Below are 18,596 nucleotides of genomic sequence, written 5' to 3' on the forward strand. Positions count from 1 at the left end.
TAATCAAACGTTACTTATAAGTTTGAAATATTTTACTACGACCATCCGAACGTTTTATTTACATTTCCGCTCGTTGCCATAGAAACGGTGCTTTTAAAATCGAAAGTCAAGGCAAAGTTTTACGATTTTGAATAAAAGTTTTGCCCTATAAGCTAATATAACAATAAGAAAAATATTAAGAATTATTGAACAGTTCACTTATGAATTAATTATTATTCCAAAGCCTTTTATCACAGTAAAAATATATTGTACTGTGCCTTTATTTTCATAGACTTTGCTATATTGATCGTTGTATAGGTCATTCGCTAAAAATAGTTGCGACTAAAAGTTAATTATTGTAGTGCATGAGGGTTGTGGGCGTTTGGGTGGTTTTTTGAACATTATGTTATACTCGTACAGTACGCCAGCGGCAGGCAACATGGGTGCGCCGTCCTTGCCTGCGTTTCAACCTGTCTCCCGCCACTTTCCTCAATGGAGTCGCACGGCTATTCTAACTATTGCGAGCGACGCTGAAGGAAACGACGAGGTTGAATATTATTTATAACAATTAATTACAGTTAATAAGATTAGGTATTTTTTAGGGTTCCGTAGTTTTTAAGGATTCTATCTCATAATAGGGGGTACGCATCTATAACAATATTTTTGTGCATTATAAATAAGGGCATAAAGTGCTAACCTAATTTACGGAATCCTTATCTGCGCGTGGCCTGACATGTACTTGACTGGTTTTTTTTATTTAATATTTTAAACTTCAAAAAGAGGGAGATCATCAACGCTCTTATTTTTTGATATCTTCACATAAGCTAAAGTCCTCCACCACGATAAACTTGAAAACTACTGTACGGATTGTTATGAGGTTTTCAAAATGAGTACCTAATTCAGGAGAAATGATTATATGTATAATTTGTTTTGTGAACATTGGTTGAAAAAGTTGATAAATATTGAAAATGTCGGAAAAACTCTGCTTAGTCCGATAATGCATTTGAAATACAAATCAAAACAATGCATGACGGGATAGCCTATTTCAATTTTCGTTTTCTGAAAGGGTCACGCGGGCAAATTCACGGACTAAAAAAATTAAAGCCGATTTTGTAATGGGCGACGCTGAAATCATATTAAATGTAGGTACCCATATATGTGATTCAGTACGTATTCATGAGTTTTTTAACAATTAATACACCAATTTTAACAATCAAATAAAATAAACTTACCAGTTTTAGTATTAGTACCTACTTAGTGGAGGTTTTTGTGCCAAAGCTCGTCTGGGACTACCGTGCTACTACCGTGTTTTGTGCCGAAATGGTGATGATTTTGCTTGTTCTGTCAACTATTACCTACTATAAAAAAATTAATTTTTTTTTTTTTTTTTATTAATGTCTGGTACTTATTATTAAGATATGTACAAAATATGTTTGGTAGTACAACAGGAAAATCATTATTATTTAGGTATCTACTTGTAGGACACAAAACAACAATAGGTAAGTATTATGTTAAATTGTTCAATGGTAATGTACTCGTAGCAATACTGTGACCTTTGCTAGTAAATATATTTCAACATTGTATTAGATACAAGAAGGTATTTCTTTCATATTTGGTAACAAACAATAATATCATCGCGACTTCGTCCGCGTGAAACTCGATGTAAACTTTTAACTCCTGTTTTACACCCTTTTATTAACATTTTCGCATGTTTTATACATAAGTAGCGGACGCCCGCGACTGCGTCTGCGTGAAATTTAGTTTTTCACAAATCCCTCGGGAACCATGGATTTTTCCGGGATTAATGTAGCCTGTGTTAATCCAGAGTAAAATCAACCAAACTTCAGCCTAATCGCTTCAGTAGCCGCAGCGTAAAAAAGGAACAAACATACATACTTACACACACACACAAACTTTCGCCTTTATAATATTAATATGATATATTTTTGGATTCAGTACCGATTATTATATAATGCCCTTCAACAAATATTTCCAAAATATCTTCAAGGTACAGAATTAGACCTATTACGGCTTTATAATAAGTATACAGTTTTATTACACTCGATATTCCTTTTTTTCTTTCAAAGACCTTTTATCTGTCGATACACTGTACCTCGATATTTTGTTAAATTAATTTACGACGCACGAGTAGATAGCTTTTCGTCGTTGTTGAACGGAATTGGCTTATACGCGCTAAGCACTTATTTAGTTTTTTATAATCAATTTATTTAATTCAGTCTATTTTATAACTTCACTTTACATACTTACTCACACCTATACTCGTTGTCATCCGCCTCGCGTATTTTGTATTTTGTATAGAATAAATAACATTTTTTTATTGTAGATATTTTAACATGGCCATGATATATATGAGAGCAGTGATAGCCCAGTGGATATGACCTCTGCCTCCGATTCCGGAGGGTGTGGGTTCGAATTCGGTCCGGGGCATGCACCTCCAACTTTTCAGTTGTGTGCATTTTATGAAATTTAATATCACGTGTCTCAATCTGTGAAGGAAAACATCGTGAGGAAACCTGCATACCAGAGAATTATATTCATTCTCTGCGTGTGTGAAGTCTGCCAATCCGCATTGGGCCAGCGTGGTGGACTATTGGCCTAACCCCTCTCATTCTGAGAGGAGACTCGAGCTCAGCAGTGAGCCGAATATGGGTTGATCGATGATATACCATTTTAAAATCCTCATGATGAAACACATATTGCAACATTAAAAAAAAAAAGTTTTTTTTCATCTCAACTCTTGAGTCTATAGCGCCTCACAGTCGTCGTGTTGATTTTTTTAAAATTTCACCTATTTATGAATACTTGGGTTATCAAGACGAATCTAACAATATTTTAATTTTGTAAATCCGTTCAGCGGTTATATATTGCAGCATTCTAAAAAAAGTGACAATTTGGTCTGTTTGTTGTGTTGTTATATTATACCTATATAGGTAACATATATTTTAAAACAGATTATATTTTTTCTACAATAGGTATAAGCCGTATAAAAATGTATTATTAGCTCTACTTTGTAATAGAATAGATATCTACTACAGTATTTCATATTTTCCATGTAATTTGTCAAAACATGGAAACTCAATTTAGTGAACAACAGCTCCTGATATAGATTTATCGTTGCCATTAACGAAATTACACTGTAAATAGGAACTGCAATTAAAACAACAGCAGTCTGCTGTTCCATTCCAACTTAGATCTTATCGTTTTCGTTCTGTGTACTGTACCTCGTACAGCCGTGTGTAATTTGTACAATGAATTCAATTTTATGACTACCAAGTTGCATAATATCAACTACGTACCTAATACTCATTATAAATTAATTGTACCTATTACCGTAATATTAATTATTCATAAGTTTCGGAAACTAGGGTATATCTCTTATGTAACACATGGTTCTGAGGTTATGAAGCCTTAAATATTAATTTCTCAGATTGTTATTAAGCAATTAGTTATTTCCCTATTCTCATATTAATTTGTTAAAAATTTAAATGCACTTTAGGTTGGTTCGCTAGAAATTAAAGCAGATTGTTATTAGTTTTGCTTAGTTATATTGGTATTATAACCATATCTACTATTTTTGTAAGTTAAAAAACAAAGTTTGTGATCCACAAAATGTCTTTTAAGTCCATAATATTAATTCTGACAACTTTCCGCACTAAAAATGTAGTGCATTGGATTTTTTATTGAGCTAAGTACATTTAATTTAAACCAAAAGTAGGTACCTAAAATCTATTAAATGAAAATAAATTGATAAATTAAATTAACATTTCAAGTTTCAGTCAGCTTCCAGACATAGGTACAGATGATGTAAATGTAGAGGTATTGACAAAAACAAAGATCTAGCTCGAAATATCAGATTTTAAATTCAAAGTTTTTGGAATTTAAAATGTAGTCGCTCCGGCATAATTTAGTTAAAAGTCTGGAAGCTAAAATGAAGGTAGACATTGTTTGTCGTTTTTCGCTTAGTAAATAGTTGAACTAGTTTAATTTTATTTAAACGATTTACAATAGATTCTAAAAAAATGTTTTGTCGTAATGAAACGCTAACGAAGAAAGATTTAGGAAAATGCTGAACGCCATATAAAGTTAACTAATAAAACGTAGTAAATTAAAGCTTAATTTAAATAAAAACGTAGTTCGAGGATTGAGTCCATGCCATGTCCATACGGAGCTACATCGAGCAACAATAGGCTCTTAAATCAAATAAGCACCATCGAAATGTGACAGTGAAAATGAAGGCATAATCCCTCGATGACACGCGGCGGCACATCAATGCTGTTGGCACCGCGCCACAGTTAGTTAGATAGAATCCCGTGAGTCAGCGGTACGCGAGACCGTGCGCGGCGCGGATCGATAGCTTGCACAGCGCCCGCCCCTCGTCAGCTCCCATGCACCTGTCGTAACTAGCAGCTCGGGCACGTACAAACAACCCAAAATGAAGTGATCCCGACAAAGAACGAGTGCTTTCTTCAGTCAATTCCCCCTAACGATAGTTCAAGGTCAACGGCCGTAGACCTCTAAAGCATCTATCAATTTTATCAAACTACCTCAAAACACGGCTCCGTGTGCCGTGTTTATTTGTGTGAATTTTATTTTTAATTATTACGCGTAGTGGGCAAGGTCGCCGTTTATTTTGCCGTACACAAATGTCGGATCTTTTCCATTGCAAGCGCGCGCGTGCTCCGAGGTAGAACGGAACAAAGGTCCAAGTCAGTCGAGGAGCCTGTGTGAAAGAGCAGCTATGGCTTCGAAAGTCCTGGTGCCTAGTCCACCCTTCGCCAAACTGCAGGTGAATATTAAAAATAGATATGTATAAATCGTTAACAATTACAAAATTTTTCTTCTAATGCATGTTTTGTCCATAATAATAAATTTGAAACGGCTAAGCAGAATTTAATTCCTAATTATGACTTGGTGTATAATTTTTCAAGTGTCCAATTTAAAATATGTATGAATGCTACTTTAAAATTTGCATATAAATTGATACAAATGTTTGTCGTAAGGTTGTTTTATGAATACAATAATAATATATAAATAAATAGCAAGTGTAATAGGTGAAGCACAAAGAACGTTTAAGGGGTCAATGACTTTATGGGAAATCTATAGTAACACCGGGTTTCCCATTGTTTTCATTAAATACGTAGAAAGAAAACAAAGATAGTCTGCAAACTGTATTCTAGAAATTCTGGGTAGCTGGGTATGAGAACGTGCATGATTATAAACAGTAGGTTACACTTTTTTAAGAAGGGTAGCTTGCAATGGTTGAAGTGGTTTAGATTTCAAGAATATACTTTAGGTAACAAAGAACAAAGGGTAGACTGAAAGTGAGTCAGAGAAAGCGTTGCAATTAGCTTAGCTAACAGTTTAATTCAAGTTGGTGGAAACTGCACACTAGAGCTCGTTTAAATAATAAATATCTCGTTATATTTTCTTTTGTTTTTATCTAGGCAATCAGAGTTAGTTCATTTATTTCTCATTTATTAACTGCTTTTAGATTTAAATGAAACAAAACAAACTTGTCCTATCCTATTTATAATCTTAATCTCTTGATTATAGAAGTTCTTGGAAAATTTGTTCCTTTCGTACAAATTCTATAGTAAAATAAGTTGAAGTCTTTGTTAAATTGGTTAAAGCTAATCTTAACCGTGATATCGTTTTGAAATTTTTGTCTTTTACATCATCTATTCCGCAAACTAGGAAGCAAAGTTCTAGTAACGGTTACGTTCATTAAAGAGTGTGCAATTGCAGGTGAAGAAATCACCGGCGGAGTCGAATGGCACTGCCGGTTTCATCATCGGCGGTGACGCGGCAGCCAGAGTAGCGCACTTGGAGCACAGCGTGAGGTTCCTACAAGAACAGCACCGACTGATGCTGAGCGGTCTCCACGCGGAGATAGAGGCTCTGCGAGAGAGAAATAGAGGTACTTCTTTGTTCCAAAAATCTCCTGATAATAGGGGTACGCGTTTATTGTGCAACCTAACTTGTAGTTTTTTTTATAATAACATAACAGTTTTTATACCATTGGTAAAAATATAATAATAATTCAGATAGTGAACAAGCCTAGTTATGTTTGTATTTGAAAAATAGGTAATGTGGATGAGGCCAACGAGTTGAGAGTTCTATTTTTGAGGAGTGCAAAAATTTAATCCCGGGCATTGTACCTCTAGCTTTGTGATGTGTGCAGTGTATTGCTTCATGGTTTAAGGAAAACATCGCGAGGATATTCACATGTCTGAGAATTCTGCATTGAAAAATTATCTAGATTTATTCAGAAATCTAGATTTAATTAGAAATCTAGATAATTATGTGAAATCTACCAATTTTAATAATCCACACCCCTTTCGGATTCTACACGACATCGTACCGGAACGCTAAATTGCTTGGCGGTACGTCTTTGTCGGTAGGGTGGTAACTAGCCACGGCCCCCAGCCAGACCTGGACCAATTAAGAAAACCTCAATCGGCCCAGCCGGGGATCGAACCCAGGACCTCCGTCTTGTAAATCCACCACGCATACCACTGCGCCACGGAGGCCGTCAAAAAGGATAAGAATTTTAGAAAATATTCTTGTCCCTCAATAGACCAGAGTTGACTTTTCATCGACATTACGTATTGATGTTACAGCGTGTATCAGTGCACTGGTTCAACTATGATAATTTATTTCCAGACTTACAATTTCAACTAATTTTCAACAAAGAATCAACTGTGAAGGCAACACCACCTGTAGCAGATGACACGGCTGACAGCAATGAGGTAATACCACGACACGCTTACCTTGGCTTTGTAGAACTTGGATTTGCATGTAATACTTGCGTACTTAAGATCTTGCTTAACTTTAATCATAGTGTAATTAAATGAAAATATGATACTAATCGTTTCTAATAGTATATGGTTAGATTACCCACACAATATGTATAATACTCGTACGTGACAAATTTTTTCTTTAAATACAGGTCTGTCGACTGTTGCAGATTAAACCTACACAAAAAAATACAAGTCTTGTGTGGTTAGATAGATTTTATGAAAAAAAAAATGGATTGACAAAAAGTTAACCTTAACTCTAATATTTACGAGTAACCATTCGATGGAAATGAATCATAACAAATGCAAGTGATGTTAATAATCGTACCAGCTTTAGAAACCTCATTCACAGACGTGTTGTTTTCTATTTTGCCTTGAAGTTGTGTTATGTAACACCTGTTGTGGTCAATTCACATAAAAAGTTATAGTTTGAGAATTTAACAATTAGATAGTAATGTAGATACCTACCTAACGTGCTTACGAATTACCTTGTTGGTCTATTGGTTAACCTATGAGTCTGTTTGGCTTCGGACCACGAAGTCCTTGGTTCGAGTCGTGGGTAAGAAATATTGGGCTTTTCTTTTCTCTCAAAAGTTCTCAGTTGGTGTTGTTACGACCCTTACTTCGGAGATCGCGGTATACCGTCGGTTTTGGTCATATTCATTAACATACTGATAGTACTTATTAAAAATATTATCACAACCCATTGCTTGGAAGGTCTAAGCTCAATATCCTTTTCCTGTATGGAAGGATATCTGCTGGCTATTCACTAATTTATTAACAACCTATTAAAGTAAAGATCAAATCAACTGAGAAATGTCATCTATCTACCGACTGTATGACATCCACGAAGGGCTGTCAAAAGGAACCGCATAACCAGGCATAACATACAATCTCAATTTCGTTTATGTCTACCAATATATTACATACGTCAAAGTTTGTGAATTAGCCTGCTGGCCCTGCAGTGGGCCGTTAAAATAGGCAATGATGATGATTGGTTAGTGTTATAATTATTATGAGTGCATTCTATATACCCACCTACAGAAGATTTTTCTTTTCTTCGCTTGTCTGTTAGTATTGTTGATGAAATAAACATGCGGGAATACTTTGTTTTCGGGATAAGAATTTCATATTAGTGTAAGATTTATAATAAACATCTATAAACTATATACAGTTAGTACATTTTATCAAAATGGTAGGCTACTGACAGAGGTAGGTACCTAATACCATTTCTGATAATATGTAAAGTAGGCACTTATGACTTAAATATTCTGTTTACAAATTTATACAAACCAACATTGCTCTGATATTATCGTGAATAGACTTACTTTGGCTTTGTACGTTCACAATGGGTCGGGTAAATACAATAGATAACTTACATAAGTACCCACTTGGGTTGAGCGAGTATTGTTATAGTTTCAGTTTGGTATGATGATTTTTATTAGCTAAATAGTTTTGTTGGCCATATTGTCAAAAGTTGCACCGTAGTTTCGTGAACGTATAATGGTAGGTAGAGTGCGTTCAGTGTACCTACCTCATTGAATATATTTTTCCGTTAAATTAAATTGATAGTTTCAATATTATTAGGAATGTAGATATACGTTGTACGTATACTGGTATAGTACCTAATTGATTTATGGTAGACTAGCGGACGCTTGCGACTTCGTCCGCGTGGAATTCAGTTTTTCACAAATACCGCGGGAACCATGGAGATTTTCGGGATGAAATGTAACCTACGTGTTAATCCAGGGTATTATCTATCTTAAATTTAAATGTCAGCCAAATCGGTTCAGTAGTTGCGGCGTTAAAGAGTAACAAACATCCAAACATACATCAATACAAACTTTCGCGTTTATAGTTATTAATATTAGTAGGATTAAATTTATTCCACTTTATATTTCGACTTTCATTAATATAGGTCAGGTAGGACTTCACGGTCCTACCGGAGTCAGGACTGTAAGTGTGGCTTAAATAAATGCGATACTGTGGAAGAATCTATTCATCTTCTCACGGAATTTCCACGTTTCTTGAAATGTAGATATGAATTATTAGAAATGCAACTAGACAAGGACTTAACACGAGATGAACTACATAGCTTAAAAGATAAATTAACAAGAGAAAAATGTATAGAATCAATGTGCTTTAAAAATAGTGACAATAATTATAAAACAAAAGATTAATCAATGATAAATATATAATGTCATTGGTGCCGGCTGTCTCAAAAAAAAGAGGAAGATCTCTAGGTGTACCTAAGCCGTAATTGCGTACAAACCACGGAGCAAACGTGGCCTGACGCGTAATCGGTTCTGAAGGACCTGGAGGGGTTACAGGGTAGCCTTTGGATATTGGGCAAACTCTACACTAGCGTAGAACATTATTGGACGGATACAGGTCATAAATAGAGAGTGACCTTAGAGCGGACGAATTTGCTTTAGCGCAAATTAATAGAGACGACCCATCACTTAAGCAGTTTTTTTTCAGCTTCGTTTCTTTCTGTATACGAACCTCATGCGGGTATCAAAGGTCACACCTAGGTATTTAGTAGTAAATGTTACGTTGGTAGGATGGATGCTCCGTCTAAGGAGACCTCTTTTAAATCGAAATATTGCCGGGTAATTTTCCTTGAGAAGAGTACCTATTGCTGCAATCTCTTTGTTTCTATCCTCCATTTAGCTACACTATCCCCGTATTCCTACGGGAAAAGGAATGTAAGATAACTTGAAATTTTGTTGGCTAGGAAAAATTACGGCAGGAAGTGGGTAGACTGGAAAAAGAGGCGGCGGCGGCGCGAGGCGAGGCGCGCGCGGCCGAGGCGCGGGCGCTGCAGCTGCAGAGACTTGTGGATGCGCAGGCTGAGTGAGTTCACTTTTTTTTAATACTCCGTGGGTCCAGGAACAATATATATATATATTTCGATGTATAAATTTGTAGCGAGTCGGGTAAAATTAAAACTTAGCGAAGTATGGTGATAAGTATTATTTTTCAAAGATTTTTTCTAAGGTAAGAAGAAAATGAAAGATTTTTCCAAGGTAGCTCTCCCTAACTAAGTAGGTAGTTATAGCCGTTTGTAAATTGCTTTCCGAATCAGGTTCCGTTTTTTCCATTTGAGGCACAGAACCCTACAAATAAATATTAGTTAGATGTGTTCATTTTAGTCTCAGATTATTAAGATTTTAGTATGTGTACGTACCTATTTAATTAAAAATATATTGACATATTTTTGGCGCTGACATGAAAACGTTGTATGACGTCATGCTGCACCTAGTGGGAGTTTTCAATATTTTCATACTGTTACTATCACGTTGACGTTTCACAAATTTTATCGTCGTCATCAACCCTTATTCGGCTCACTGCTGAGCTCGAGTCTCCTCTCAGAATGAGAGGGGTTAGGCCAATAGTCCACCACGCTGGCCCAATGCGGATTGGCAGACTTCACACACGCAGAGAATTAAGATAATTCTCTGGTATTCAGGTTTCCTCACGATGTTTTCCTTCACCGATTGAGACACGTGACATTTAATTTCTTAAAATGCACACAACTGAAAAGTTGGAGGTGCATGCTCAGGACCGGATTCGAACCCACACCCTCCAGAATCGGAGGCAGAGGTCATATCCACTGGGTTATCACGGCTCTCACAAATTTTATATGGAATTGAAACAGTTGTGCAGTAGTGCCACTAGATGGCGCTGTTTCAATTCCTTAGAAATTCGCGTTTACGTTACGTGACGGTAACAGTATCAAACTGCCACTAGGCTCTCAGTTCAGTTCATGCCTGTTTAGGCCCCTCGCCGCCCGCGCTCCATGCGTTATTTACGTTTATAATGCTATTTTTTCATTAGTATTTTAAATGATAAGAATTACACTACTTACTTTCCGAAGAGAAACAGAAAGAAAGTTTTTTGATGTCGTAAAATATTGTGGCATTATGTTGCGTCATGCCTAGTTCGGACTATTTTAGTCAAGTACGAAAATTTTTTTAATTTACCGCCTAAAAAATCGGCATTAAACCGCCTTTTTTACGTAAAGTTTAAGATAAGCCTGTCTACATAATATATTTTATTTATTGAAAAAAATTTGCATACACATAAATAAAATTTAAAAACCTCAATACACAAACCTTTTTACTATGAGGCGTGGTGAATGCATAATTGCACAGTGCACAACTGCACACCCATCCTACATTCCATAAATTTCGATTTATTTTTTAATTTAATTTAGTTTTTGACATCTCTAGATAGTGATTTACCGATTCGATTAGATTTAATAGTCGATATTTTTTACACGTTCATTTGTATATTTATTATTCGCTTTAATCCAGGACTTTACTAAAGGTAATGCCGACTAAAGATAGAACGGAAAAATCAATTATGGGGGGTTAATATAATAAAAAATATATTTTTTTTAAAACTTTATATAAGACTTGAGAATGCACTTACAAAAAATTAAAAAATGTTATTTATTTTCGTTTTGTAACAAAATTATAATATTAACTTAATTCTACATATTATCTAGTATAAGTTCACTATGTATAATTTACTTATGTGCGAAATAAAAGGCTTTTTATTTATTTTTATAATATAATAATTTAGAAAACTGAAACTTTGGAAGGAAACTGCGCGAGCTGGAAGTGCGCGAGAGCAGCGGAGACGCGAGCGGCGGCGGCGAGGACGGTAGCTCGGAGAGCCGCGCGGAGCTGCGCCTGCGGCTGGCGGAGGCGGAGCGGCTGGTGCGGCGCCTGCGCGCGGACGCGGAGCGGCAGCGGCGTGAGGTACTCGGGGGCGCTGGCGTCACCAACCTACTGTTCGACGGCGCGGCCGCACGACACGCGCACGTACGTGCCCCCCTCCCCCCAGCGCCCGCTGCTGTGCACGCTGGACTGACTGACAATTGCCATTCATATACTTATCTACGAAAGTCTATACTTTTACGAGTTACTTTTCTAAAAACGATCCACAACAGATTAATTTTTTTTTATATATTATTGCTACATTTGCATTTGCAAGTGCTCCGTTTAATTTCTGAAGTATTTATCTAGTTAATCGTAATACGTATAGTATTCTGTCATATCACGACTCGTGCCTAATCGTGATTGAAGCAAATCGAAAGATCGAACTGTGTACCACTAACTAATTTGGTATACAGTAACACAGGTAGTAGACATTTCGGATTTTAAATATTTTTTTTTAATAATTTGAATTGTATTTTGATTATTTAACAAATAATTAGTAATTTAAAGCGGTTGTAAAGTAAGCCAGTTCAGCGTGTATATCAGAAGTCAGTGCCGCAACTTAATGATAATTAATAATTAGGGCTGTGTGCAGTGCGCTCGCTACATTATTTGTAGATTTAATTTAAATGTTACCGATTTATCTCCTACAACCATTTTAAGGTTTTCAATATTGTTAGATTATAAAATAACGAACAAATACGAATTGAATATTAATAATTAACTTGGAATTTAATGACGTAATTAAACATTTTTTTGTAAACTCAAGAGAAAAATATGATATTTTATTATGGAAAAAGAGCGTATCTGTGCGCAGTCTCCAAAGAAGCCGCAGTGAACTGTCGGCGCGGACGGACTGTCGTTTCGTTCGTTATGTTAATAACAATGGAGATGATATAATAATAGAAGTTGCGATGTCGCGCAGTGTGCGGGTTATCCTAAATTTTCACTTTTTGTTATTTCCAACTCTGTTCCGTTTCCGCGCCGTCGTACTTGCTTCCTAGCTTCACCTATTTCTTTATATTTGCACGAATATTATTGGTTTTCCCTCTATAAGTTACATGAATTTGATAGAGTTACACTTGCATAGTTAGTTAGTAAACTATAATTACTGTTTTTACGAGTAGTAAAATATATTCTCCGTATGTTAAATAGTCTTTGTTTTTTCTGAACACAAAAAGTTTTTTTCTAAATAGTAGGTATGTATATCTTAGAATAGTTTTAGAAGCCTTGTAAAATATTATAACCTCTCAATTAATTTACTAGAATAGTTTATGCAACTTGAAAAGTATTCTTGATTATAGATTAATTTAGAGCCTCAATAGCTCAACGCTAAGAGCGATCGGATTCATCACCGAGGGGTGGTGGTTCGATCCCCGCCCCGTTGGACTATTGTCGTACTCACTCCTAATACAGTCTTTCCCGACTAGTTGGAGGGGAATGGGAATATTGGTCATATTTAAAAAGATATGGCAAATATTCTTTTTTTTAAAAAAAAAAGATTTATTGAAAAATACTCGTATTTAGGATATATACTCTATATCGATGAAAAATTTAATTACACAACCTTAATTTGCTGTATTATATATAATAAATATTAGACTACAATTGCCAACCGTGCCATTTCACCAGGGATGAAGCTTGGGTTCTTAGCTGGAGTTTTCCGGGCGAGCTTGGTAAAGTAAATCCGAATTTGCAGTTACTTCACTGGATTCAGATATATAATCATAGTCATAGAATTTAATAAACTAACCGTGATGAACAGTTGCAGTGCATGAAGAACTCGCTGCACGCGTCTCTTCGCGCCAGCGGGCTGGACAGCTACGGGTTCCAGAATCACTATCACTTCCCGCCCGTTCACAACTCGGACTTCTGGCGCGAGCCGCTTAGAGAGTGAGCTTTACACTTACACTATCAATTTCAGTGCTGACTGCTGCTAGGTCATGGTGAAGATTCAGTCGGTACACTAGAAGTCTTTGCAATACTGCTGTTCGTCATTACGTGACGGCCTCCGTGGCGCAGTGGTATGCGCGGTGGATTTACAAAACGGAGTTCGATCCCCGGCTGGGCAGATTGAGACTTTCTTAAATTGTCCAGCTCTGGCTGGTGGGAGGCTTCGGCCGTGGCTAGTTACCACCCTATCGGCAAAGACGTACCGCCAAGCGATTTAGCGTTCCGGTACGATGCCGTGTACAGAAACCGAAAGGGGTGTGGATTTTCATTCTCCTCCTAACAAGTTAGCCCGCTTCCATCTTAGACTGCATCATCACTTACCATCAGGTGAGATTGTAGTCAAGGGCTAACTTGTAAAGAATAAAAAAAAAAAACGTAGTCATATCAGTCAGGATTTCCCCTTCTTCATGAAGAACGTTATAACAATAATAACCAGTGCACAGTAAAACTAACTGTGGTTTGTGTTGCACTATGGTTAGGCTTAATTTCAATGTGTTGTTTGTTGAATAATAAATAAATAAATAAACTATTAAATGCAGATTCATCTATTGTCAAATGAAGTCATTTGATTTGTCTTTGAATAAAAAACTACATATGAGAAGTTCTACTGTGCGTATGTAATGTCCCATGGCCATTTCCAGGTTAAATGTGGCCGACCTCCTTTAAATCTCTTTTTGTCTAATAAAAAGTTTTGTTGACTACAGAGAATACAGTATGGGATCACGAAATCGAAACAATAGAAGACCGCTCACACTGCCAGAGCTGACAGCCGTCGGACAACCGCTTCGCGCAACCGTGTATGCCAATCGTAAGTAATACATATTATTTACTTTTACGAACTTATTTTTTTTTTTTGCATCACTATATTTTTTACAACAGAAAGTAAAAGCATAGTGTGATTTGTGTGTTATGTCAGCCATTGACGATCAAATAAGCTCACATGCTTGCAGCGCTAACGGCTTATATAATCAAATGAAATTGTATACTTTTTATTATTTAAGCTCATGCGCGAGTACGAGGCTACGACAAAAACAAAAAGAGCCAATCCACAAATGGAGAAACAACTAATGGAAAAAATTCAGAAGAGCCATCAGGTAACTAAGTGTTACATAATATTTAAGGAATACCTTTGTGTTCTTTTTACAAATTTGGTATTGTGAAATGCAAGATTCTTTCTACTTCTATCTTTAGAATGTAGATAAATCATCAAGCAAACTCATTTTGGTTATGACAATTTATTATCAGAGAGAGTACATATTATAGTAGTGATTATAAGTTTGGTTTGATGTAAAATTTTAGTTAGCGTTAACCCGTTTGAGCTCTCCAAGTTGTGAGCACACGCACAAGATGCTGAGTGACAAAAGTTGTTAAGACTACACCACTCATAACTTTCCACAGGCTGAGTTAGGAAAACTTAGCTGATATTTTGATTTTTATTTTGATTTTATTTATTTTGCACAATGTTATAATTTTTTCATTTCTTTTATAAACGTTTTTTTAAATTAATTAATGAGTCCCTTTTAAAGTTTTTTAATTATAGAAAACGACTGTTTCTTTTGTTATCTTTGTTAAATTTCAGAAGTTCTGCGATTATTACCGATTTGCACCGATATGGATAGGTTATCAAAACCGGTTACTGGGAAATCGAACGAGAGTCCATTTTCCACATATCCAGAGTTGAAAATAGTTGTTACTAAAATTATACCCCACGGGAATGGTGAGGAAAATGTGATTATTTTCATAACAACAAACGTGAGACAAAGTGAAATATGATACCTATTACTAAAATTATTTTCACGTGTCTCGGTCGATATAGATTAACAAACTAAACTATCATACTACTAATAGAAACTGCAAAACTAACATTTAAATTTATTAAGGTCTTATTTATGTTTTCTTTTTTATTGCACGTAGGTATAACTAATTAATTTATTTTTATTATATTTTTGCATGAATAATTAATGTTAATAATAATTAATTTCTTACTAATGTCTTATGACACATGGTTATGATAGCGCTTTTTTGTATATAATGAAAGTATTTTATATCAATCCATTTAATATAATTAAGGTTATTGACGGAAGATTTCGACCAGTCTGACCAAACTGCAAGAATATTATTTTTTATGATTATTAGTCCAAGTATTTATGTCTGTTTCCAATTACTTATACCTAAGTTTTGGCATCACGCTGCTGGGTTTTTGTCCGAAATGCACGCCATAACTATTTAACTAAGAACTCGTGTAAGGCATACACTAACATACTTTGTTTTTAATTTCAGTAAGTACGCCAGGCGGTGAGGCGCGAGGGCGTACGCGGCGCTCTCAGCGCAAGCACAGCGACCATACATAACTACTGCAGTGAACTACAATACTCTCACAAATATAGCTCCACTCACATAATACTACCAGTTATTACAACATATACCTAAGAATCATCTTTATAATGAAACGGGGTGACTTTTTGGGACAGGCATCTCATGGCTGTTCGTGCCTTGAACAGTCAGGACACTCCGTATCAAAAAGGCATCCCGAATAATTTACTCATTTATACCGTTCCAATGTAATTGTGATTGTCAATTGAAATATGGATTTTTTTCTAGTATTAAACGTTTTTAACTGAACCAAATAATTTTTAACTTAAATTATAGAAGCGTTTTCCTTAATACATTCCTAAAAAATCCAAAAAAAGTTGATTATCAAACGTACATTGATTAATTATTAAGGTTTTCTTGACACCATCTATTTGACCAGTTGTAACCGTTCTCAATGCTAGAAGCATACAGCATGTTACAATTTGTATTGTTACATTTTTTAAACTGCCTCGAGTTATTATAGTATTTAAACGTAGAATTGAAAATGTTGCCTGAACAAATAAAATATATTAGTCGATTTTAAGCGACGATGATGTAAAACTTGATAGTAGATGAAAACTAATTTAAGAACTTATTAAATAAATAAATACATAATATAATTATGTAATGTCAAGGGCAAGACGTGTATCTACAAGTTTTTCTACACAATTCGATAACAATAGGCAATAGATTGCACAGGTGCAATTATTATATTTAATAATAATAATTGAAATAATTTTCAAAGTGCCTAGATTGTGTGATGTTATACCGCTTGAGTATGTAACTTTTGCAAAGTCCATTTCACAAGATTTGTCCAGTTACAATACGGGGTCGTATGAGAGTTATTATTACCATACAAAACAAGGCCATTATTACGATTTATAATAGAAAAAAACAAAATCTAGCACAAATAAAAAAATTCACATTGTAACTGTAGACTGATAACTGAGGACTGTAGTTACAGCATCCTTTTCCGAATGGTTTAAGAAAAATAATATTATACCGAAAACCTTTAAAATAACTACATAATTGTGATTATCAATAACAAAATTTTATAGAATATTATATTATTTTTTATTCACTTCTGAAGAATTTGTCTCATGTTTACATATAATGCGTGTTTTGGTTTACCATTATAGACTTAGCGACTGAGACATGCAAATAATCAGTATGCTCTCGTGCAATGGACTTTAGATTCAAGAACTACTACTGTGACAGTTAGTAATTTTCAAAATGTTGGATACTAATAATTATTATTATTATGCAGTAGAAAACACAGAAGCAATACTATATTGTAAGCATCGAGAAACTTAATTAGACTATTTTACGGTTCATGTATAGAGTTTCGACTTTAAAGTGAGCTGCATCTCAAGAAGACGCATTCTGTGACTAATGCATTCACCAGTTTCGTCAAGTATTGCGATTAGTTGGCGTTGCATTCGTTACGTACGCGTTACTGAAACTGATATAAATTTATTAAAATGTACAATGTATTAAAAAGGGTCCGATAAAACGTCGGAGTGGCTTAATGTACCTATAAATAAAAAAAAGGAAATACTTAAGTAATGAAGTCATTAATCATTAAAAAAATATTTTTTACTCTGCACATTTTATTTCATATACCGGTGTTAACGTTATAATATTCGTATGCTAGCACTAATAGTGAATTTCTAAAATTTTTCAGCACACTGAAGTGTTTTGCACATGACCTCTAGATATATTAGAAATGCTACCTATAGTAATAAAAATATCAGCCTCAGTGACGCGTTTATTAAAAACTTACACATACTCAAACTAGCATAAAGAGTTAACATATAAATGCTACCAGAACTAGCGACTGCGACTAATACAAGCTATACAAGAGCGCCATTGTCATTAAGCTAATGGTATTTGTTAACTTTCCGTGCTATTTGAGAAGGCTTACCTTATAAGGCTAATGTAAAATCTCCATTAGTGATTGAAGTATGTATATTAATAATAATACCTAATCAGTAATTATTTGTTAAATAATTACTTGAATTAGATTATTTATTAACGATTGTTGCACAATATTGTAATTGGTTAAAAGTAAGAAAAGTTAATGAAATATGCTCAAGCATACTTAAAATTATTGGAGGTAGTGATTTTTTCATTCCAAAACGTTTAATGTTAACTGTCATTACGTTCGACTACCGTTCACACTGAAGTCGGACTATAGCACAACACTAATCCATTTACAATGGAGTAGATATATATTTTTTGTCTGTGGACATGCCAAGGAAAGTCAAGATGTCAAAAAAGGAACGGCAAATACACCTGAGAGGTCGACTTGCATTGCAAGGGCTGCAAAATTTTGTTTTTTTTTATTGAAATTTATGATGATGATTTGGGTTTTTATAATCTTTTCCTTTTATTTCTATTAAGTGAAATAATATTTTTAGGAAAAATTGAGTAACCTTTGCCTTATATTGTTTGCCTGCATTGTTTATATGTTTGACTACATTCCTATACTAAGTACCAGGTAAAAGAAGACTTGTGTCGCCTGCAGCCTGCAACAGGTCCAGCCTTTAGTGTGGACGGGGCCTTAGTTACTCTACATTTGTGAGAGCGTTGGAACCTTACGCTAAATTGTAGCCTTATCCAATATTATCTAATTATTAAAATATATTATGAATAATTATTATTGATATAATAATATATTTATTGCGAATAGATTTGCTTGTTTCATTCAGTAGCTAGCGAATCGTGTTCTACTGCAGCATTTTCCATTAGGTGACAGTCAAGGACG

At 35.1% G+C, this 18,596-nt stretch overlaps 1 protein-coding gene across 5 annotated transcripts; it reads left to right on the plus strand.

Annotated features, from left to right (window-relative positions):
• The first annotated feature begins 153 nt into the window (after positions 1-153).
• Positions 154-18,522, plus strand: LOC112047711 (uncharacterized). Of its 5 annotated transcripts, none has more exons than XM_052885305.1 (10): positions 155-526; positions 5,746-5,917; positions 6,664-6,749; positions 9,535-9,653; positions 11,407-11,629; positions 13,290-13,417; positions 14,182-14,285; positions 14,479-14,571; positions 15,060-15,194; positions 15,758-18,522. In XM_052885305.1, the coding sequence occupies exons 1-10, from the start codon at positions 383-385 to the stop codon at positions 15,826-15,828; spliced, it is 1,275 nt and encodes a 424-aa protein (XP_052741265.1). In that variant the 5' UTR covers positions 155-382; the 3' UTR covers positions 15,829-18,522. The 5 variants fall into 5 exon arrangements, with proteins under 5 accessions (XP_052741267.1, XP_052741265.1, XP_052741264.1 ...); XM_052885304.1 differs by having other exon boundaries at positions 159-526; positions 15,057-15,194; XM_052885306.1 differs by having other exon boundaries at positions 162-526; positions 11,407-11,566; positions 15,057-15,194.
• Positions 18,523-18,596: the final 74 nt, after the last annotated feature.

Source organism: Bicyclus anynana, chromosome 14 (genome assembly GCF_947172395.1).
Source record: "Bicyclus anynana chromosome 14, ilBicAnyn1.1, whole genome shotgun sequence".
Taxonomy (NCBI): domain Eukaryota; kingdom Metazoa; phylum Arthropoda; class Insecta; order Lepidoptera; family Nymphalidae; genus Bicyclus; species Bicyclus anynana.